This window comes from Zootoca vivipara, chromosome 3, assembly GCF_965207765.1.
Source record: "Zootoca vivipara chromosome 3, rZooViv2.hap1.1, whole genome shotgun sequence".
NCBI lineage: Eukaryota > Metazoa > Chordata > Lepidosauria > Squamata > Lacertidae > Zootoca > Zootoca vivipara.
In genome coordinates, this window is record NC_142586.1 from 36,590,744 (window position 1) to 36,612,546 (window position 21,803).

The 21,803-nt window shown below is 39.7% G+C and overlaps 1 protein-coding gene across 14 annotated transcripts in view; it reads left to right on the forward strand.

Moving 5' to 3' along the window:
- The window catches only part of SENP6 (SUMO specific peptidase 6), a 67,215-nt gene that overhangs the window by 34,051 nt on the left and 11,361 nt on the right, over positions 1-21,803 (forward strand). For 5 of the 14 annotated variants that reach the window (XM_035109568.3, XM_035109570.3, XM_088665910.1 and 2 more), the window contains 15 exons: positions 128-229; positions 4,334-4,354; positions 8,049-8,119; positions 8,963-9,108; positions 9,902-10,295; positions 10,822-11,054; positions 13,432-13,605; positions 15,080-15,113; positions 16,632-16,817; positions 17,871-18,094; positions 18,711-18,814; positions 18,896-19,012; positions 19,254-19,376; positions 19,903-19,995; positions 21,302-21,735. In XM_035109568.3, coding sequence (XP_034965459.3) covers positions 128-229; positions 4,334-4,354; positions 8,049-8,119; positions 8,963-9,108; positions 9,902-10,295; positions 10,822-11,054; positions 13,432-13,605; positions 15,080-15,113; positions 16,632-16,817; positions 17,871-18,094; positions 18,711-18,814; positions 18,896-19,012; positions 19,254-19,376; positions 19,903-19,995; positions 21,302-21,735 — 2,456 coding nt within the window. The remainder of the gene's footprint in view (positions 1-127; positions 230-4,333; positions 4,355-8,048; positions 8,120-8,962; positions 9,109-9,901; positions 10,296-10,821; positions 11,055-13,431; positions 13,606-15,079; positions 15,114-16,631; positions 16,818-17,870; positions 18,095-18,710; positions 18,815-18,895; positions 19,013-19,253; positions 19,377-19,902; positions 19,996-21,301; positions 21,736-21,803) is intronic. The other 9 variants (XM_035109569.3, XM_088665906.1, XM_088665914.1 and 6 more) reach the window with 3 other exon arrangements.

Sequence of the window (21,803 nt, forward strand, 5' to 3'; positions counted from 1 at the left end):
GATTAGGTAGCATAGTGGAAGTGCTGATTCAGGTACCACTTAGAGGAGTTTCTCTAAGCAGAGCTATTATTCTTTCCATGCTGTGAATTCTAACATTTTTTCTTACCTGTTTTTTTCCTTTTTGCAGTGAAAATGTTCAAAATATTCCTTGCTCTGCAGCAGTAGTACAAGCTAGACGCTGTCACCATACTCATGCACAAACATCTTTAGTAAAAACAGCAGCACAAAGGTAAGACTTAATGTCACGAGGACATATTTAATGTCTCCCGTGAAAAAAACAGTTGTGTATGCTGTGTGTCTTTCTTTAAATATCTGCTTAAAACTGAGTAGTGTTTTTTTTGGGGGGGCGGGGGGACACACAGTGCACACCTCTGTGGGGAAAGAGTTCCACAACCTGGAACCACCATGGAAAAGGCCTTGTCTATAGCGCCAGCCAACCAAATTGTCCGGGTACATGAGTAGTGCCTCTGAGGCAGGTCTCAGTACCCAGGCAGGTTCATATAGGTGAAGGTGGTCCTTCAGATAATTATCCTAAATAATTTAGGGCTTTAAAACCAAAACCAGCACTTTGATTTGGGCTCAGAAACTGGTAACCAGTGCAGCTGGTACAGAATCACTGTCATACTCTGTTAATCTTGCTCCCACTTGTAGGGCAGCAGTATTCTACACCCGTTGAAGCTTCCAAACAGTCTTCAAAGGTGCCCTTGTTGATTGCATTACAGTAGTCTCACCTAAGGCATGGCTTTGAGTCAAGGCCTAATATCTCTAACTAAGATTATAGCTGGCATATCAACTGAAGTTGATAAAAGGCACTCCTAGTCAATTATTCCCACCTCTGCTTCCACAGTGAGTGTTGAGGACAGGAGGAGCCCCAATGGTAGTATAATTGTGCTGATTCCTCCTTCCATATTGGCTGGTTTTCTAACCCAGAGCTTCATCTTGTTTTCCAATTCAAGAGTCTAAAACAGTTAAAGACTCCCATTAAATGCACACAGAAAAAAAAGGTTGGATGTAGACTTGTGAAACTCTGCTTGATGAGAAAAAGGATGTATCAGAAAATATTTCAGAGCTTACAAAAATGTGGAAACTGAAAAAGGGTAGTGCTGCCATAATGGGTTCATCATGTGCTGCAACAGCACAAAAGTCACTTTGATTATCTGAGACTTTAAACTGTATGTATTGCAACCAGTCTAAGAGGTTCTAGAATATTTTGTTCCTTATCTGGATAGGGGCTAAGATAGAGTTGTAAGTGAATTAGGGTCTTTTCTATACCAAGTAAGTCAGGTGTCAGCAACGTTTTCCGGCCGTGGACAGGATCATTTCCACTGACATTGGTCCGTGGGTCAGACAGGCGCAGAAGTGATTTCCGGTGCTGCGCTGCCCATTTTTGGAGCGCCGGAAATGGCTTCTGCACATGCCCTGACATGCGCAGAAGCAATTTCGGGTGTCTGGGCATGGGCAGTGCAGCAGTGGAAATCGCTTCTGCGCATGCCCTGACGTGTAGAAGCGATTTGGGTGGTCTGGGCATGCCCAGACATTGCTTCTGGCATCTGCACATGGGCAGGTGCCATTTTCGGCACCGCTCGGCGAGTCCCCGTAGTGCGCTGTGCTGCGCTGGTTTAGCGCGGCGGGGCACAGGGACTTGCCGAGTGGGCGGCTCGGTGACCGGGCGGCTCATGGGCCTCCGTGGGCCACATCCGTGGGCCACATCCAGCCCATGGGCCGGAGGTTGCCGATGCCTGAAGTAAGTGGTACGTACTATAACTGCAATGAGTTATACTTCTAAGGCAGCCACAATGAAGCTTCATTGGGGAATAAAGACACCACATGTCTGTCATCTTTTACTTACTTCTGTCCTACTTGTATTATTATGGGTCAACTCATACATGGAACTCTCCATTGTTGAAGCTTTGAGTGTTCACCAGCTTACAGTATTTAGACTCATTCAACAATTCAGAAGAAGAGATATTTTGAGCAATGGAGGTCCACCGAGCACAGTCTGCCTACTTTGTCTGTGGTGTAGGCTTTTCATTTATACCTTTCCTTACCTGGATTGACTCACAAATTTGGACATTGTATGATAATATGCCAGGTCCTGAACTTGTTAACCACACTTGAGCCTTAATCTAAAGTCTGATCTGTAAACCACACTGTAAACCTCAGATTTTTTTACCGGGGGGGGGGGGGGGGGAGCAGCGGCATGGAAATTTGATAAGTACAGTAAAACAAAAATGTTTCTTAGTTAAAGTTGGTTGATTGTGCAGTCTTCCTACTGCACCATGGGTTTTAATAGTGCATTTCTTAAGGAATCAAGGTTTGGGCTTTGAGGGAAATCCCTCATGTACCTCCCACCCATTCCATGCTTATACCATGTAAATAATGCAGTCAGACATAAAGTTTGTAAATAGTTTAGAATTTAGGTGACTACTCTCTATCTTTTTCCCAGAGTGAGCCATGGGACGCAGCTTCGGAGACCTCTGAAGCTGCGCCCCATGCCGGCTGTGCACGGCGAGAGGCGGCGGTGGGAGAAGCTCTACTCCTCGCCGCCTCCCACCTGCCTTCCCTGGCATAGGACACAGCTTTGGAGACCTCCGAAACTGCGCCCCATGCTGGCTGTGCACGGCGAGAGGCGGAGGCGGGGAGAAGCTCTTCTCGCCGCCACCTCCCACCTGCCTTCCCTGGCATGGGACGCAGCTTCGGAGACCCCCATGCTGGCTATGCGCACAGCTGGCATGGCTTATTTGCCATATGCATAGTGCTTACCATCAAGGCATTCAATATATGTTTTCACATGGCTTGTTCTTTACTTAGGATTGGAGTCTAACTTGGTCATGCTTCGAATAGACTCGCTGAAATCTATGACTTGTTAATCATGGCTAACTTAAATTACATTGGTTTAAATAGATCTACTCTAGGCATGACCAAGCCTGGATTCAACCCACAAAAAAGCAGAGTGAAATTTTTCTTTTCCAAATGAAAGATTAACAAAACTTACCTTCTCTTGAAATTAATTGAGACGGAACCCCCAAATTTGCATCATATATTGCTTTTGTGACTTGAGGTTTGGTTGCATATGCAGCTCGAATGCCATATTTAGAAAGGTTTTAGAAAGTTTTTTATGAAAAGGCAAAAGGATAAATATTTTTAAAACAGCAACTTTGTCAAAAGTTAATACACCATTGCCAGACATTTTGGAGTAGAAGTGTCACTTTGTTCAGGTTTTTAAAATGCTAAATACCTGGCTTAGAAACAAGGGGAATGGAGACTGACAGAGTACAGTGCAAGTCTTTGAAAAAGGATGCAGGTGTAGGAAGCAGGGGCTGAAAAGATGAGAGAAGATGGGAACTAAACAAAATAAAGATGGCAAAGCCTGGGAATAAGATGGGGATGTTGAAGCTCAAACGGGCCTGCTGCACTGTGCCTAATTATTTAAGCCTTAATTATCTCAACCTATGTATGTACCTTGCATGGATAGCTCAGTTGGTTAGAGCATGGTGCTGATAATGCCAAGGTCGCAGATTTGATCCCCATGTGGGACAGCTGCATTGGAGGGGGTTGGACTAGATGATCCTCAGGGTCCCTTCCAACTCTACAATTCTATGATTCTATGTATGTTACTTTTTACCAAACTTTCCTACAAACACGAACATGTGGGCCTTTCTCCCTTCCATGGACATTCATTTGCATGCTTTCTTCATATTATATAAGCACAATAGATTGGTTGTCCCTCTTTCTCTTTCTTTTCCTCACTTTTTAAAAACACCAAGGAATTATTTAGACCTGGAAGAAGGCAGATTCATGTGAGACCTCAATAGGAGGTTTAGAGACAGTTGCTTGAATGTGATCTGGTGCATGACCATATGGCCTAGATGCTGTTGCATCATAAAATCTCTTTTGTACATGTTCCCACTATTTAGTGGACATTTCGCTAGGATCATCTTAATAGTTTGGCCTTTAAATTCTTAGCAAAAGGGACTCAATGGTTATACAATAGTGTTAATGAATGTTTGTTATACTGTTATTTAAATAACCTTACAGAACTATAATATGCTGACTCAATACATTCAGTTATATTCAGACATATATTCTATAGAGCACTATGCCAGTAACAGTTGACAGACTTTGAAGGATATGGTATTAAGTAGCTAAAAAGTGTGATGATTTTTTATTTTTATTTTTGCAAATTTAGATGCTAAGTGCTACTTACAACAAAGAGTTCAAATTTAATTTGAATATTGGATATCCAGATACAGGTTTCTTTTTTCAAATCTACTGATGTTCTGCAAATGAAGGGCTTTGTATCTTATTATATTTTTCTCTTTCATATTTTAAGCAATCTGGATCGAAAGGAAAGGTAAGGTCAATGGTGACATGAGCATGGTATTAAAAATGTGGTGGAAATAATGAAGTTGCGCCTGATAGCTAAATTCCCACTAGCAAGCTTAATGGTCAACACTGATGGAAAAAACTATTTTGCTAGAATAACAATTGGTGTGCAACCACACATTTAGCTGTAATGATTTTTTTGTTTGTTTAAATTGGTGTGTTTTCTTGACTAAATACCTGTGATACATGTATGCATACATCTATGTGTACTACATCTGTCCATCTATGTAGCACAGGCATTAAGGCTGCAACCCAAGCTCCACTTAACTGTGAGTAAGCACCATTGAATTAAATAGGACTTTGTGAAGACTTCGTTAGGATTGCACTGTTAGTCAACAAAACAGTGTTCTGTGCCATGCTAATTTAAATAGAAATTCCAGTGTAGCAAAACGGGTAGCAATATCTTAAATGCAAGATCTTGCTTGCTGGTTGCAGTGGATGGAGAAGGGGAAATGTGTTTCCATTGAGATTGGACAGAGGAGAACATTGGCCAGGGCAAACATGCAGGAGGTTTGGAGCAAGAGAACGTATGGCATTAGAAGGAAGGTAAGGGAACTTGGAATATCTTACATCCTTGTGATCTAGCTCCAAGCCCACAGCCATGCTTTAGATTATTATTATTGGGGCCACCAGAATGGCATTATTGCTGGTAAATGCAAAACCTGACTGCCAGTAAAAATTCTGCCTTCCATACGTTATAGAAGTGGCAGCTAACCAGACCTGTATTAGAGACTTGACTGAATGATTCAGAGGGCTCAGTTTTGTCCTTTATCATCCTGGACTGCTACTCCATCCACTTGTGTAGATCATCAGGGTGGGTATAGAAAGGGTTGCAGTCACTTTTTAGGTATATATTTTTGTCTTTTACAATCTTCACTGTTAATTTTTAAAGCCAGAAACTGCATGGGTCCCACTACGTAAGGGATAGTGTCTTGCATGCCACCCTTTCAACCTTGATAGGATTTAGAAAGAAGAAGCATTTTAGTATGTGAGCAGAAGTGCCTTGGTCAGTGCGGTGGAGCCTTTACACTAGCATCCTAGAGGTGGGGGTGAGATAGTGTGTTGGTGCAAGAAACCATTGGAGCCATTCTGCAAGTTGTTTCTTTACATAATTTATATAAGTGGTGTGTTTGTGTAGTTGGATTATAAGCGGAACTGATTTGCAACATTGTGTTTTCTGCTTTAGATTTAAAGCAGTATATGAAACAAATATACACAATATTGCTCTGTTACACGAAAGTAAATGTTTTATTTGCTTTTTCACTTATGTAGGGAGGGAGTACAGTGGAGAAAAATAGCATTTTTTATTTATAAATTTTCAATAGTCAGAGGTCTTTCCGTCAGGAAAAGTGGAGTTTTGATTTTTATTCTGAGGATATTTATCTTATACATTTTATAATAAGGACAGAACATTACTGCAACTTCCTTATACATGGGAACTTCTTTCTTTTATACATGTGGATATGTGTTAAAAATGAGAGGGCAGTTAAAAAACAGAGATAAAAAAGGGGAAAGAAAAGAAAAGTGAATAGAAAATTAGTACTACTGTAGTAATATTATTGAAAAGGAGACTTGTATATGTAGTTTAAAAGGGTATTGGTGAGGGTCCCTGCGTCAAGGCTAAGACGGCAGTCTCTGGAAGTGGCCTCTGGTGGTTTAGACTTCCTTCGTGGGTGCCGCCTTTACAATTCTTCAAAAAATTAAAATATTTTATTTATTTATTTAATAAAAAGGGGATAAAAAATAAAAATCCTAGTCTTAGGATCCTTGGTGTACCCGTCTCTGGTGGCCAGCAGCACCCACATGCCAGCAAGTGAGGGTTTGCGCCGTGCCTTGGCTTTCCTGGGTGACCCCAGCATGCATTTCCCAGTTGGGCACTGGCCTGCTCTTTTTGCACCGACTGCCGGGGAGGTCAATCTGGGGCTGGGCCAGGCTGCGCATACTTCCTCATGGCCTCCCTTTATCTCCTGGCCCCCTCCTACCTTTCTCCCTTGGCAGTTGCTATGGCAGCGATGGCAATCGGGGGGGGGGGTGGGTGGCGGCTCTGCTTTTTCAACTCTGGAGCCTCCGGGCCCTGGAACTCCACTGAGTTGTCACTGGGACACTCTTGGTCCCAATGAGCCTGAGATTGTCAGGGGAGCCCTGGGGGCTCCGTGTGGCCTCTTTGGTTTCTGTGATGAGCAGCCCAGCTCTCCTTGGATCTTGGTGTTGGCAATGGGTATATTGGCAGCGCGGGGACTGGCCAGCCACTGCAGCTGATGCTGCTTAGGAGCTCTGCGGTGCCATGGCACTTGCTATTTTGCCTCGCCGGAAGTTCTCATGTGAATATGTTTTGATGTGGTTTGTTTGACACACTAAGCTACACCTTAACCTAGAGAGAAATCACAAATGTGCTTAGCTAAGCCAATGTATGGCATAGCATGTGGGCCAAATCAGGACTAATGGTTAAGCTTTATCTTTGTTAACCACAAGCTGAGATTTGTTCTCAGCTAAACCACACTAAGCTGCTGTCCATTTTATTAGAACTAAGATTGTTCTATGTACCTCCCTGAGTTTTGTTCAGGCAGAGGGAATCTTCAGGTCATTGTTTTTTTCCCTAATACCTGGGGTTTTGTTTAGGCAGGGGTTTTATTGTGATTGCTCATGAAATATTATATTACTAATACTAAAGTGGTAATTTATGTGACTCGTTAACGGAATTAAACAACTTTATTTGAGAATTTATTCTAACCAGCCCTGCTGGTATTAAGCTGAATGAATTTATCCTGTGACCAGAGATAGCAACATGTGCACAATGGACATGATGCCATATGTCTTGAACATTACTTCTTTAGATGTTGGGCAATTATTAAATAGGAGAAAATTTCAAGCAGGAATTCTGTTAAACCATTTAAGTGGCTTGAAGTAGAAACTGCAATAGAGCCAGCTATATAAACATGTCTATCTTGCAAATAAAAAGATATAAGTATTAAAGGCTGTGTCAGACACACAGTCACAAGAGAAAACAGCCACATTTTATGCAGTGAATTGAGTGAAAACATCCAGAAGTTTGATAAAACAGCATACCGTATAACTTTCTGCATCCATAATAGATCAGTTGCATATTGGCCACTTCCCACAGTGGGCCTGCAACCTACACTCACTTTACATATACTATCGCAACATACCATGTGTAGAGAGAGAATAAATAAATAAAACACCAAGTGAGTTTTCCTTACTTCTGGGGAGGTTGCGGGAGACCCTTACCAGGCTCTGGTAAGTAAGCATTTGGAAAATTAACAAGTATTTGGAAAATTAAAAATATGCTGCACATAATCAAATCTTAGCTGGGCTTATATCAAGACAGTAGCAGTTGTAGTCTTTCTGCTTAACTTTTAGTTTGCAGTGCTGTATGATGGATACTTTTGCAATCAGAAAAGTAGTGTGTTACTGCATTTTTTAAAGATATTTTGTTAAAAACACTGCCAAACCTATCTTTTCTCATTTATCTTATTTGTTTGTTTGCATTGGGATTTTGTTTGTATGTGTACATTTATTGTTTTAGAACATGGCAAGCTTCAATATTCTAAATTAAGATTTCTGCAGTGTTAAATATTTTGGTTTTGTTCCATTTAAATAAGCCATATATTTTCTGAATACAGCTTCTAATTATTTTCCCCCAGAAAAGAATATCCTCCTAACATCCAGAAGATAGAAAATGACTATGATAGGTTGTCTCAGCTTCAGGCGATGCGTAAGTTTTTTACTTTGCTTTTACTTCCATTAAATCTCTGTCAAATAGGTGTACATTATATATGGAATAAGTGCATCAGTGAATGTCTGAGTAGAAGCACTCTTGATAAAATGTGTTAGAATGGCGCATGTTGGCTGCTCTGTCAGTAGCTGAAATGCGTTAGTTGAGCTGATTGGAGTATGTTTTGGTTGGTTTCATCAGTAGGCATTAAATGTGCCTGTGATCAGTGGTAGACGTCATGGGAGTGAATAAACTTAAGCTTCATCCAAGTAACACACAGTTGATCAAAGTGGGTAGATTAAGTAGGCTAAATCTGCCTGTTATAGAGGAGGTCAAATTATCCTATACTGTATAGACCAGAATTTGGACCTGAATTTTGTTACTGGATGTCCAAGTGGCAGCTGTGCCCTGCAGTGCTTTTTCCTGGCTTTGTTTGGTATGCTAGCCATACATGCTGCAAGATTACACATAGCTGGCCATTGTCATTTGTGCATTGTTTACCTACAGATTAACCTACTGAAGGAGATTCCAAGCTGATTTCCATTCCAGTGGTGTGCAGTATATTTGTAGAAATAAATTAAAAATCATACAGCATCTAGCACAGTGCTTACAGTGGCTACAACAGGCAGAAAAAAATTGTTGTTCTCTCGCACACACTTTGGCTGAGCAGTAGTTGCTTTCAAGAAGTGCCACCTCAGACCTTCCTTTAAAACATGGAGATAGGCAGTTTGAAACTTTTTCTGCTGTTCTTGGAGTGATATAAAGGAATAAATTAGAGTTACATTGTTCTTCAGCTGAGGACATTGGGAAGTTGTTGTTCATGATTTCACTCTCCCCTTTCAGAAAGTGTGATGGAGAACAGAGGAGAGTCTGAGTCAGAGTCAGATTCAGGAATTACGAGGAAGGTACAACTGAAACGTCACTGCACTTTGTATCAGGCCGGTTTGCTTCCATCTCCTGCTACCAAAAAATGTGCAACTCACCTAGAGGTGGGTTATATGATGAAATTTCCTTAAATTCTGTTAAATTCATTCAGAAGTTGATATTGTTAGAAGGTTAATTTGCATTTTTAGGTCTTGGGCTACAGAATAACTTGTAGTTGTACTTTGGCTGCAGGTGCCATTGCTACCACAACAGCACTGGCACTGTGTTTTTAACAGAAAACTGTTACCTGTGAAAACTTAATTTGGAAAGCAAAGAACTTGATTTCCCAATACTGTTCCCCAAAAGGTAAACTTGCTGATTCATGCTTTTTGGCTTGCATGCACATACATGTACTCTGCTGTATGGAGGGGGGATAGAATAATGGTAAACATAATGAATCTTGATTACATTTTGAACATCTGCCCCTCAACAATTCTAACATTGCTTCCAAATTATTGAAGATGTTGGGTAGACAGTGATGCTTAGAGGCCTGGTAGGTGAATGGCAAGAAGCTCTGGGGCTGACAGGGGGGCAAAAGGATATGAGGACTTGGAAACTGTGTGAATAAAGGGCAGAGGTAAAGTAGAATGTGCATTGAACAACAATGACTTGAGGGAAGAATAGAAGTGGAGGCACCGGCCCAAGTAAAACGATGTGACCTAATAATTTGAATTATGCAGCCAGGTTCTTGTGGCAGGTTCCCAACCTGAAATTTCACAGAGAGATCGCATAGATTTCCATCTTATCGCTTCAAAACTGCCTAAGCCTTATAGGATGTCTAATGTATTTATTTTGAAAATGTTATCAAAATAAATACAGCTACTTATTCTCTTCCCCCACCCTCTTTTTAATCCCTAGGGCTTGGAACAGAATACTTACTCCACCGTTTGCCTATGCATAGGAAAACCAAATGAAAGTCAAATCAAATGCCAAATGTGTGGAAATTTTTCTAATGGGGGCTTGCAAAGGCAGTCCATGCAAAGTGTTCAATTAAATGATTCTTTGGGACCTTTAGCACGAGAACCAATACATGAGAATTCAACAGGGCAAAAATCTTTAAACACAGGACTAAATACAAAGAAGTTTTATGGATCTTCTCCTGGGGCATCTTCTCCTGGGGCAGTTTCAGTTGATTTCACGGTGAGGCGTAACATCGGTTCTACTATGTTGCGGCTGAATGGAAAAGTCAGTTCTAAAATTACAGGAAACTTAAGGCAGAAGAATACAACTGCATCTGATCTAAATGATCCAAGTAAGTTTTAAATCAAAGAACAAATAATGCTGGGTGGTTGTTGTTGTTTTTTGTTTGTGTAAGTTTTTGAAAAAAATGTATACATATAAAACAGCGATTTCAAACATTAAAATACAGAGTTCTTTCAAAACCTTAGACTTCCTAATAATGCTGGTTATAAATTAATTTGTAAAAAGTCCCTCTCTTGGTAGGGAGATTTCGGAGGAGAAAAGAAAATGCAAGGTGTTGCTTATTGGTCTTGGTGGAAGTAAAGTAGTTCTGGACTTGCCACTGCTTAGATGGAGATATAAGGAATGCTGCCTTGTGTTCCATGGAAGAAAAGGGGGGTATAAATGTAATTAATACTGAGTAGAGAAGGTAGGGAGGATTATCACCCTGTAAAACTAGGTTTCTTTAGCTCCGTCTTAAACCATTCGTTACCTGAAAGGGCTGTGGGGTAACAATGGTCTCAGTAGCCTAGATCTTAAAAGGTCACCACCTCCAGTTACTAGTATTTTGAGCTTGAGACAAATGCTTTTCCTTTCAGTTGTCCTATCCAGTGATGACGAAGAGGAGGAGGAGATTGGCAGCACTAATAGAATTGAGAGCATATCGCCACGTCCAGCAGATTCAGCCTGCTCTTCTCCTGCACCTTCCACAGGAAAGGTGGAGGCAGCCTTGAAGGAAAACACTTGTGAACTAGAACAAAGGTTAACTAGTATTACAGCAGACACAGAACCTGCAGTCATAATACCAAGAAAATCAAGAATGAAAGACCAGGTAGTCCATCCATATGTAGTTTGAAATAATTGTGTAAGCGCATATACAATATTGATAGATAAATGTGAACATGCATATATTCTGCAGTATTCTTATGGGAAAATAATCTAGACTTTTGAGCGAAATAAAACATGACACTATAATTTTCATCTCTCTCTCTCTGTATATATATTGGATTGTTTTAACATCTTCAAATGCTATTTAACAAATCTGGCCACAATCTGGAAATGTGTGTGGCTAATAGTATAAATCCAGCAAGGCGTTTGAAAACATCGGATCCCACAGACTGTGTGACAAGCTGCTTTTGAAACTTGGAAGATTTAGAAGCAGGTTGAGTAGAGAAAGCTGCATTCAAAAAGCAGGGGGGCAGGGAAGCACACTGGGCACAAGCAGGTCCATATGCATAAGTAATCAAAAGTGTTCCCTGGATTGGGACTTTAGTTTGCTTCAACCATGTGAGAACCAGTTTCCTGTGACTGCTTTTCACACTGTTCTGGTAGTTTACATTTGCAGAGCCATTTTAGAGGAGCAAGGTAACTTTAGTGTCGGGTCAGTAAGACTGGGGGAAAAGGAGGATTCTTTCATGTGGTCCACTCGTCCCATGTGTTATTTTTAGTCCTGTAGTATCAGTGGAGTATGGAAAGTAGCAACAGGGAAGTGGCTTCAACAGTGCAGCTGGTATGTGTAGGTAAGCAAAGTGACGCCCAGCAAGGACAATAACTTCCTTAAAATTAAAGTACTTTGAAAATTGTCCCAATTAATAGCACCTTAATATAAGGATTTCGTGGTGGGAATTTTTGTTTTTTAGTTTGAGCATCTCTGCAAGAATTGGATAAACAGAGACTAAAATGCACCATGAGCAGGCTCCTTAAGTGCTGTCAAGGGGGACAACTTTCACGGTATGTTAATTTAAGACTTAACAGTCGTGGCAGCAATTCTTTAAAAAGGGCGTGACGTTCTATGTAACAGTTTATCTTCAAGCCTCTGAAGTTGCTTAAAGCTCTTAAATATGTGGTTTCTTGAGATTTGTAGAAATATTATACGTGGAGCATGCAAAAGATATTCCAGAGAAGTCCGCTGAACAGAGGATCTGCAGACATATGCTGACAAAAAGGCAACATTTAAACAGCCCATACAGACTGTTAGGCAAACCTGGTAAATTAATATTAGAAGTTATGTAATAGAAATTATAACAAATCACTAATATACATTAAACATTCTTGGCAAAATTGGAGGGTCACAGAAACTTTACAGAAATAAATTTCACATAGTGTTGTTTGTTGAGGGCTTTTAATAATGTAAAAAGAAGAAACAGACTGGTTTCAATATATGATATCTCTTTTACCTCTGACACAGGACCTAAATTACTGGATTGTCTTTCTATAATTTTTTGTGATCTTCCAATTTTGTATTTTTGTCACTTAGTTGGATCGTACTCTTCCCTCATTCCCAGTTAACAACTGATTTCAGCGGGAGGATATGTTTAAATCTTCTAGTGAAATCGGTGGGATTTGTTTGCATTGTGCCTATGGTGTTGCTGTACAATAAAATAATGCAGTCTGATGTTACTTCATTATTTCAATCTAACCTATTTTCATGGTTGGTTTTGAAGTGTCTCCTTTTTGTTATTTTGCACATCCTCTGTTCTGCTACCCTACTGTTCAGTCTCCCCAACTTGATTTGAGTAGCACTCTTAAGTTATAACTGGTGTGAGGTGATAGGCAGTACAGTTTATGCGGGTAAATATAGTAAGCCAATAAAGGCATGTGGCAGAGAAACAGTTAGACCAGATCAAAAAAAGTATATATTCTTTCGTACTCTCTGTGCAGTCCTACATATGGCATTGGTGCCTGTGCCAAGCTCATTCAGGAATCTTTTAATGCTAGACTATGGGTTTGGTAGGCTCCTTGTCTTTAACTTCCATGCACGTGTATCAAGAGAGTGTGGCTCCAGCCTTCCAGTCAGTTCTCTTTTGGCCATCACAGTAGTAGCTTGCGTAAAAACTGCTTTTGGCTAGGGTGCCTCTTTCTCTTCTCTTCTCTCTTTTCTTCCTTTCTTTGAACAAACAAACTTACTGCCTTTTTCTTTTGTCATTACAATTATTTTGCTGTTCTTGTTCAGAATTTTTTTCCCATCTGTGACTCTTCTGGTGTGTCTCCTTCCTCCTTGGAATGTTTTTATCTCTTTCATACTTCCAGTATTTATGTTTTTAACGTTTACAGAAGTTTGGATTTTTTTCTAAAGAAAGAAAAGCTTCAGTTGCACATTCCCCCCCCCCCCATCAATGCCTTTAATGCCTGATCATCTTTAAAGGCAAATTTTAAAGGCAACTTTTGAAGTAAAAATGTTTTGATGAATTCTGATAATTATTTTTCAGTTTGGCAATGTTGTAGCCAATGCTCCAGTAAAACGTCGCAAAGTCCTCTCCCAAGAACTTGCTACTGACGTCGTTGTATCCTTAAAATATCAGAATAATTATGAAAGCGTCATCCTAAACTGTCGAAGCATAAGAATAGGAACCCTGCGAAGAATGGTGGTGGAGCCTGTAATTGTAAGTAAAAGAATTAATATTGTGCTTGGTTAGTTGCTGCTTTATAATAACAAATAGGTTAATGGGGCATCCAGGTTGAGAGTAGAAGATAGGAAGCAGCTGAAAATGGAAACTTTGAAGAGTTTAAGGAATCAGCAGATTAAATGACTGAGCTACAGTATCAATAGCAGGTCACGGAAGGAGCCAGAGTGTGAGAAAGACAGGAAGTGTTGTCTTTCTCACCTTGTCTTTTAAAGGAAATTCCATAGTAAAGGCTGTGAAGAGCAGTTCTTGAAGGTAAGAACAAGGGAATGACAATAGCAGTATTTGGGAAGTCTTTCAAAATATGGAGGTCAAAGGATATGGAGATTTGGATGGGAGGCAGAAGATAGCTGTCAACAAAATGAATTTTGAAATTCCTAAGGAACAGGGTGGAAATGCAGTTAGTGGGTTAGGTGGCAGGAATATGATGAACTATGTGCAATTGGATATATGAAGATGGTTATGACAATGGCAAGTTTTAATTTTTAAGACAATTTCATATATAAAAACAATTCCAATTCCAATACAGATGCCAACTGGGATAAAAATCTGTTTAGAAAGCTTTTTGAAAGAAGAAAGTCTTTAGCAGGTACCAAAAAGACAGCATGCCCATTTATTAGTGCCTTGTGCATGTGTGCCATCTGTACTTGCATGCCAGCAAATCAGATGGTAACCATCACTTTGTAGGCATGTGCTACCATTTTAAAGATAATTCCATCTACTGCAAATTCAGAGTGCGTGTACATATTGATTCAGGAGTGTGCTTTGTTTGAACTGTCACAGGCTACAAGTGTTCAAACTCAAATGTATTAGAGGACCACGTTCACTACTTAGTAGAGCTTCAGGAGACGTAGTTGTGTCGCCCCCAAAAAATCTAGTTCTACTTAAATTGAAAAGCATCTGTCATTTCCACCGCTATGAAACATAGTTCTATTTGCACAAAAACAAATAGTTCCTGCAGGTTTAGAAAGCCATGCATTCCTAAACTTTTATAAAATTAGTATACCAACCACAGATGCTACTTCATCATATCCTGCATACCTCTTAAAATGCATTTCTTTTACAATCAAATGATGCTGGGGTTTATAAAAGTGGGGCTTTTATATCAGGAGATGCAGTTTCTAATCTAGTTTGTGACTAGGGCTTTGATTTTGAAAAATAGGTTGGGAAGGTTGTTAATGAGACACAGTGGCCCAGATTCAACTAAGCCAGTGCACTAGTGGAAGCCATCGTAAGGACTCCTACTCATGTAATGGGGCTTTTCCTCATGCCTCCCCCAAATCCACTCTGGAGGGTCAAGAGAATCTCCAGAACTGCACACGGGGGGAGGGGGAAAGATTGGGTTGTTCCATCTGGCAAGCAGAAACGTTCGTGCTGACAGAAAGATCACAAGAGTGTGAGTTGTTTTTCTCCCTGTGTGTATAACTTCAGTAACTTGGACCTTCTTTTTCAGTTTTGCCTAGACTATATTAAGATACGTCTGGAAGGTTCGTATTTCCCTATTCTAAGTTATAATTTTTCCACTTGCATGCAGTCATTAAATACAGTGTTTTCTAGTTACAATCTGAGATTGTCATGGTAACAATACAGTCGTACCTCGGGTTACGACCACCTCGGTTTGCGAACAGTTCGGGTTACGAACTGCGCAAACCCGGAAGTGTTTTTGCCGCGCGTGCGCGTATGCGCAAAATGGCGGCGCCCATCGCGTTCGGTTTGCGAACTATTCGGGTTACGAACTGCGATCCGAAACGGATCGCGTTCGTAACCCGAGGTATTACTGTACTGTGTGTCTTCCTTCATGTTCTCTGTGAAATAAAGACACAGATGCATAAATCATATCTCATTCTTAAATATCATTCAAAAATAATGGTGTCAAGATACCGATGTGCATGTCTGTTTTTTGTTTCTTCTGCATCTTGTGCAGCCAGCACTGAAAAATCCCATTGCGAATAATTTGGGCAGCTAGCAGTGCTTGGTTTGGAATTATTAGTGTGCTTTCCCCCCACAACAGCTGTACTAAGTACTGATAATGGTGGAAGAATAATCTATTTGGATTTGGAGTTTCTGATTTAATATGCTTACCACAGAAGATAAATGTTTAGCACCTTTTCGCTGTTTGAAACATGGTAAGCCTAACTTACCATGTCCTGCCCTTGCTTTGCATATAATAGGCAACAACAAGGGTAGACTTACCTGCTTTGCATGCAAAAGATTCCAGAATCAATTCCTAATATGTCCTGGTAGGGTTGGAATAGTCCTGCCTGAAACTTGGGGAACCTCTGCCCGTCAGTGTAGAAAGTACTGAGACGGATGGCCTGAGTTGTAAACACAGGAGGCTGCATCATTCCAAGATGGGGATCTTGGATTTGAACTAAAGAAGTGTTGGTGTCACTCTCCCCTTCCACTGCATTCCTCTGTGTACCCCCAAAGTCACTCCAGAATGATACGGGTTATGGTTTCAGTGGGCTACAGAGATGGCAGAAGCACAGAATGTGCTCCTTCTGTGAGTGGAAGTTCTGCTTGCCCAGTTGCAGAGCCAAGCTCCTGTGTTTGCTGCTGAATATATTGTTTTAGCCTTAAGATCCAATATTAGTCATACCCATAGTAGACCCATTGAAATAATGGATACTGAATATTATCACATGCAAATGGTGCATAACTCTTTAAGGGACAGTTTTCCCTCTTGTAAAGTAAAATTGGATGGTGCAGGGAATATATTCAGTGGTTCCTTTTAAAAAAGAGGGGGGGTGTCTTGGAAATAATAATGGCTCCTTATGTATTAACTTCATGAATTTCAGTTTTAAAACTGTCAAGCCAGGCAGAGAGAGACACTATGAGGCTATATTTGATAGTAGGGCAAATATACCTATTGCAAATTTCAGAGATAGAAACATAGTCTGTCTTTGATTAACAGGTTTTATTTTCTTGAAATGCATACAAACAGTATTTTTCAGATAATGTTAATGTAAGTAACTCTGACCAAAATATGTTTTGAACCTTTCTAGAATCAGAAAACGATACTAGAGATATTTCTTTAAGAACATCTGACCTTACAAAGTGTGAGTGGTGTGGTGTTCGCAAGTTGCCAGTAGTTTTCCTGCAAACTATACCTGCTGCCTGTCAGAGCCTGAGATCCCAACTGAACATGAACAAACAAAAAGATAATGTCTGGTATGACTGTAAAGGTGCAAGTAAGTGAACCTTTGTATGGTATTGAAACTTAAGGTGTTTTAAAATATTTTGAAACAGAGATGTGTTAGAGATTAGCTGTATTTCACTAAACGTTATTTTGATTTCTCACATTTTGCCAGCACCAGAATTCAGTGGTACTTTTAGGTTAATAAATGGAGACGGTGTGTTTTTGTCTGGCATATTTAGAAAATTTTGTCTAGATCATGTTGAGGACAATGTAGCATATTTTGCATTTCCCAAATTCCTGAAGTTCTAAGTAACACACTGGTTTGGAATGTTTTATTGCAATTGTGCTGCATTTCTGGGAGTGACCCCTCCCAAAGAATATTGGGGGTGGGGCAAAAGGGTTTGACCACCAGGAGTTAGAGCCCCTGGTATGTCTTTTTCTTCTGGGCAGGGGATTAATATCACCAGATTCTTAAAGGGATCTGTGGCCCAGAATCGGTTAGGAACCACAGCTCTCTCTACTCAGAGATAATTGTGTGCAGCAGAAAACTGTGTGTTATGCTCAAGCTACCATTTTTTATCAAAAAACAAAAAAGGGATCAGTATCTTAATACAACTTTCTCCCCCCCACTTGGGTGATCTTTGCTACCATTCCAGAGAATAGAAAAGTAGTTAAGCACTTGAGCTGTGGAGTAAAAAAGGGAGTGCCTGAACTGAGTTTGGTGTCCGTTTCTTTCCCTTTCCATCAATCTCTTCAGCAACTTGCATGAGCAGCAGTTGGCATAATGTGCCCTGCTCTAGCTTTTGCATGAGCAGAACCTTTTCTTTAGAATGAGGCATTGAATTTTGGTTTTTTTCCATTTATATGGTGAATACTTTATTTAATTGGTTCAGCCAGGGACCTCTTAGCTGCAATTGTTATTCCTAGATATCAAACATTGTTTTATGTGCTGTAAGCTGTCCAGAGTGGCTGGGGAAACCCAGCCAGATGGGCAGGGTATAAATAATAAAATTATTATCAACTTTAAAATTTGAAAATGTAAGCATTATGGTTTTAAAAATATACTTTCATTGTCTCCTAACTCTTTCCCCCCCTCCCCTCATAGATCCTGAAGAACAATACATCATTTTAATTTTTGAGACGGGCCTTGATCCACATGCAAATGCAATATTCGAAAAAATAATCATTGATATTGGTGTTAGGAACAACATTTCTGATTTTTTTGTGAAGATTACATTTGAAGAAGCAAATAGTAGGCTTGTGGCCTTTACAAAATCCTTTGAAGACACTAGAGGAAGCACGGCTCATAAAGAAGGCAAAGCAAAACATGTACTACTCCTTTTCTTCCAAAATTGAATTAAAATGTTAAATAAGTTGTGAAGTCATCTGTTTAGAAAAGCTCTTTGCAATGTCTGCTGCTTCCATGTTCTAGATAAATTTATAAATAAAGTATATATTTTCGGATAGTAAAATTGAAAAAATGAAATGTTATCAAGTCAAAATATATGCTTTCCATGTAACATATTTTGTCAATGTGACATTTCAGCTATTTTATGTCTGTCTACTAAACAGAATATTTAGTCAGATTCTGATCTTAACTTAATATCTTAGTTAATAAATTGATATGAAAATTGAATTACCGCTTTCATACATAATGGGGAATCTGGTTGAAACAGTCCAGGAAATCTGTGCTGGAGCTGGCATAGAGCAGGGAAGGGGTAACAGAGGAGGGTGCAGGCCTGGTGCTCATTGCACCATAAACCATGGTTTTAAGATGCTGGGAACATTACATCTCTTTGTGTCCACTGTGTTCAAATTCATATTCTATTTGGTTTCAACAGGTAGTTTTTATAAAAAGAGGGACATGCTGTGCTATTTGGGAAGTGGATTTTAATATTTTATGACTTTGGTATTACATTGTAAATAAGTTTTCTTTTTTTCTAAGGTCTCTGAATCCAAGATGCAGCTGCGGAATGCAACACAGTTCCAGTTTTTTGATGATGATGAAAGTGTTGAACCACATACAGTCTTTATAGGTCCTATAGAAAAGTAAGAGGTCTTTCTGAGTGTTGTAATTATTTCCTAAATAACAAGTTCAGTATTTATTTAAGTTTGGTGTTTTTTTTGCAGGTTGATCGTTTATCCCCCACCTCCTGCAAAGGGTGGTATTTCTGTGACCAATGAAGATCTTCATTGCTTAAATGAAGGAGAATTTTTAAACGATGTAATCATTGATTTCTATTTGAAGTAAGTTGTTTGAGTGTATTGAAACCTTTTGTGGTGTCTGTCTAACTTAGGCAAGCTGATGGACAATCCTTAAATTCTAAATAAAGCATATCTGCCGAAACTATAAAGTTCTTACATTTGTCTACTTTTGTCTGCGTAGAATGGTCAGCATGTGGCAGTCTTTTCAAGAATAACAGATCTTTAGAGGCAAGAATGAAAGCATTGTTTTATTTTGTTATTGTTTCTCTTTTTCAAAATAAAGATATCTGGTGCTTGAACAATTGAAAAAAGAAGATGCTGATAGAATTCATGTATTCAGTTCCTTCTTTTACAAACGCCTTAATCAGAGGGAGAGGAGAAATCTCCAAGAAACCTCAAAACTTACGTAAGTTTGGTTAAAATGTGTATTATAAAATTCCAGTTTCAGCATGTCTCATCCATCCCCTGTGGGGACAATGGCATTTTTAAAGATGAACTTCAGACTCAAGGCCCTCCCCTTCCAATATAGTTACAAGGAGATTGAAAATGAAAATTTCCCATATGCCTCTGGCTGCACCAGAGAAGGGGAGGGAGGGAGCATACAAGCCAGAGTGTCGTGTGCATCTGACCCAGAATAATATGTGAGAAATTCATTTATCATAAATTGAGTAGAAAAACAGAATGGTACTTTTTATAAGTAAAAGCTGTATGTTTTACCACTTGGCAATTCATTTTGACTTTTTAAAATATTATTTCTGCCCAAACAACTGAAGATGCAGGATAAGTCCTAAACATCTTCACATAGCTGGTGCCACGAGATTCTGATAATAGTCAAACCCTCATTGTTGGAGAGGAGAATACATAAATACCACCTAAATATCAATCCATTATTACCTTGTGTTTTATATTGTTTTATATTGATGTGTTCACAGAATTCAGCAGAAACGGCATGGACGAGTGAAAACATGGACACGGCATGTTGATATCTTTGAAAAAGATTTTATTTTTGTTCCTCTTAATGAAGCGTAAGTAGAATTTGTTCTGCTATGACTGGTTGTGGGACTGTGTGTCTGTTACCTGAGCCATGTTCTCAACTATCATACTGTCTAGAAAACCCTGGATATCATCTGCATGTAACCCCATCTTCTCTAGGGCCTGAGTTATTATTCTCTCAATATACACACCTTTTCCCCCTTCTCTTCAACTGTCAGAACCACAAGCTTGAGTATTCTTCTTCCACCTCTCTGATGTCCTTGAAGATTCTCTTTTGGTTCAAGTTCTCCCCCAATAGGGAAACTAGGTCTACAGAGAGATCCTTGCTTAAATCACTTATCTGGGAAAACTGGAATAGGTAGTTGCATTGCAATGTGGCTTCTCTGTTTGTTTGAAGGACACATTTGCTCCTGAGCAGTGCAACTAGTATGGGCAAAACCGGCTGTGTTTTTGGTACAGACTGTTTCCATGATGAAACACATGCTAGGATTGCACAGGTCATTGGCTGTGTTTACACGTAATGCTAAACCATGATGTAGTGCTATGAGGATGAGCTTGAATGAGCCCAGGCAAAGCATCAGGCACACATGTGCACAAATTCCCCCATTCCTCTCTTGACCACACAGGAATAGTACAATGCAGTCACATTGCATTGACTTGTGCAATTTCAAATATATGTGGTTGGAGGCTAGCTGGTTGAAATCCCACAAGGTTTTTTTTGTGCTGGGTTTTCCTGGTGCAAAAAGAGCTTTTTAAGCTCTCTGCCTTGCTTCCCAAGCATAGCTGTCTCCTCTTCTTGGATCAGGGATGCGCCTGTGAGATTTCGTGGGAACTTGGATGACCCTGCAAGATCTCATGAGAGCCAATGTACCAGTTCCAAAAGCCCTAGGAAGTTCTCTTAGGCGGTTCAGTTCTAAGGGTTTGAGTATATATGTTTTTTGCATATATACAGAACCTTTGAAATGGAACGTGTAAGATGTGATTGCACTGCACTTCGGCAACATTTGGTTTCCCTTGCACTGAATCCTCGCTTTGCATTGTGCTTGACCAGGGATTCTGGTTTAAAACACACTGCAATTTACCAGAAATTTCCAGGAGCAGGCAATTTTTAAGTTTCCCTTTACAGTTTATACATACAATTATTGTGCCTTGTTCTCTAAATGTGACCACACTGTTTACATATGTGAATGCGTGAAATAGATGACCATGATAAGAATGTAAATAACGGAACAAATAATTTTGGAATTATTTGATCTATACTAAATGAGTAAAATTATAATACATATATTTGATGATAGCTGTTGAGTCAATTTTTAGTTTTGTTTTTGTTTTTTTCAGGGCCCATTGGTTTTTGGCTGTCATCTGTTTCCCTGGTTTAGAAAAAGCAATATATGAGACCAATCCGTACTACCACGAAAATGTATCTATGCAGGTTAAATCGCCCTCTTTGGATCAAGAAAGAAGCACTTCTTCTCCTGTACCTAGTGAATCGAATACGTTACATCACTCCCCTTCTGCATCTTTTACAAAGAAGGTGCTGAACAAGAAACATATTGCAGCATTAACTGACACAAGCATAGAAGCCGGGGAGACTGAATCACAGTATTCCAAAAGAACCCCTTCTATGAAAAGTGGCTTTAAAAAACTCAATCAGTTAAACAGCACCACAGAAGGTCTGAGAACTGTGGAATCTGTGTTTCATAAACATGACCATAGGATTTCAGAGGCAAATGGCATGCAGAATGAAGATAAAATTCACGTCCAGGCTACGGGTATGTACTTTTGGCTATATATGTTTGATATTTGGAATTTGATACCTTATTACTGCTAATATAGCTTA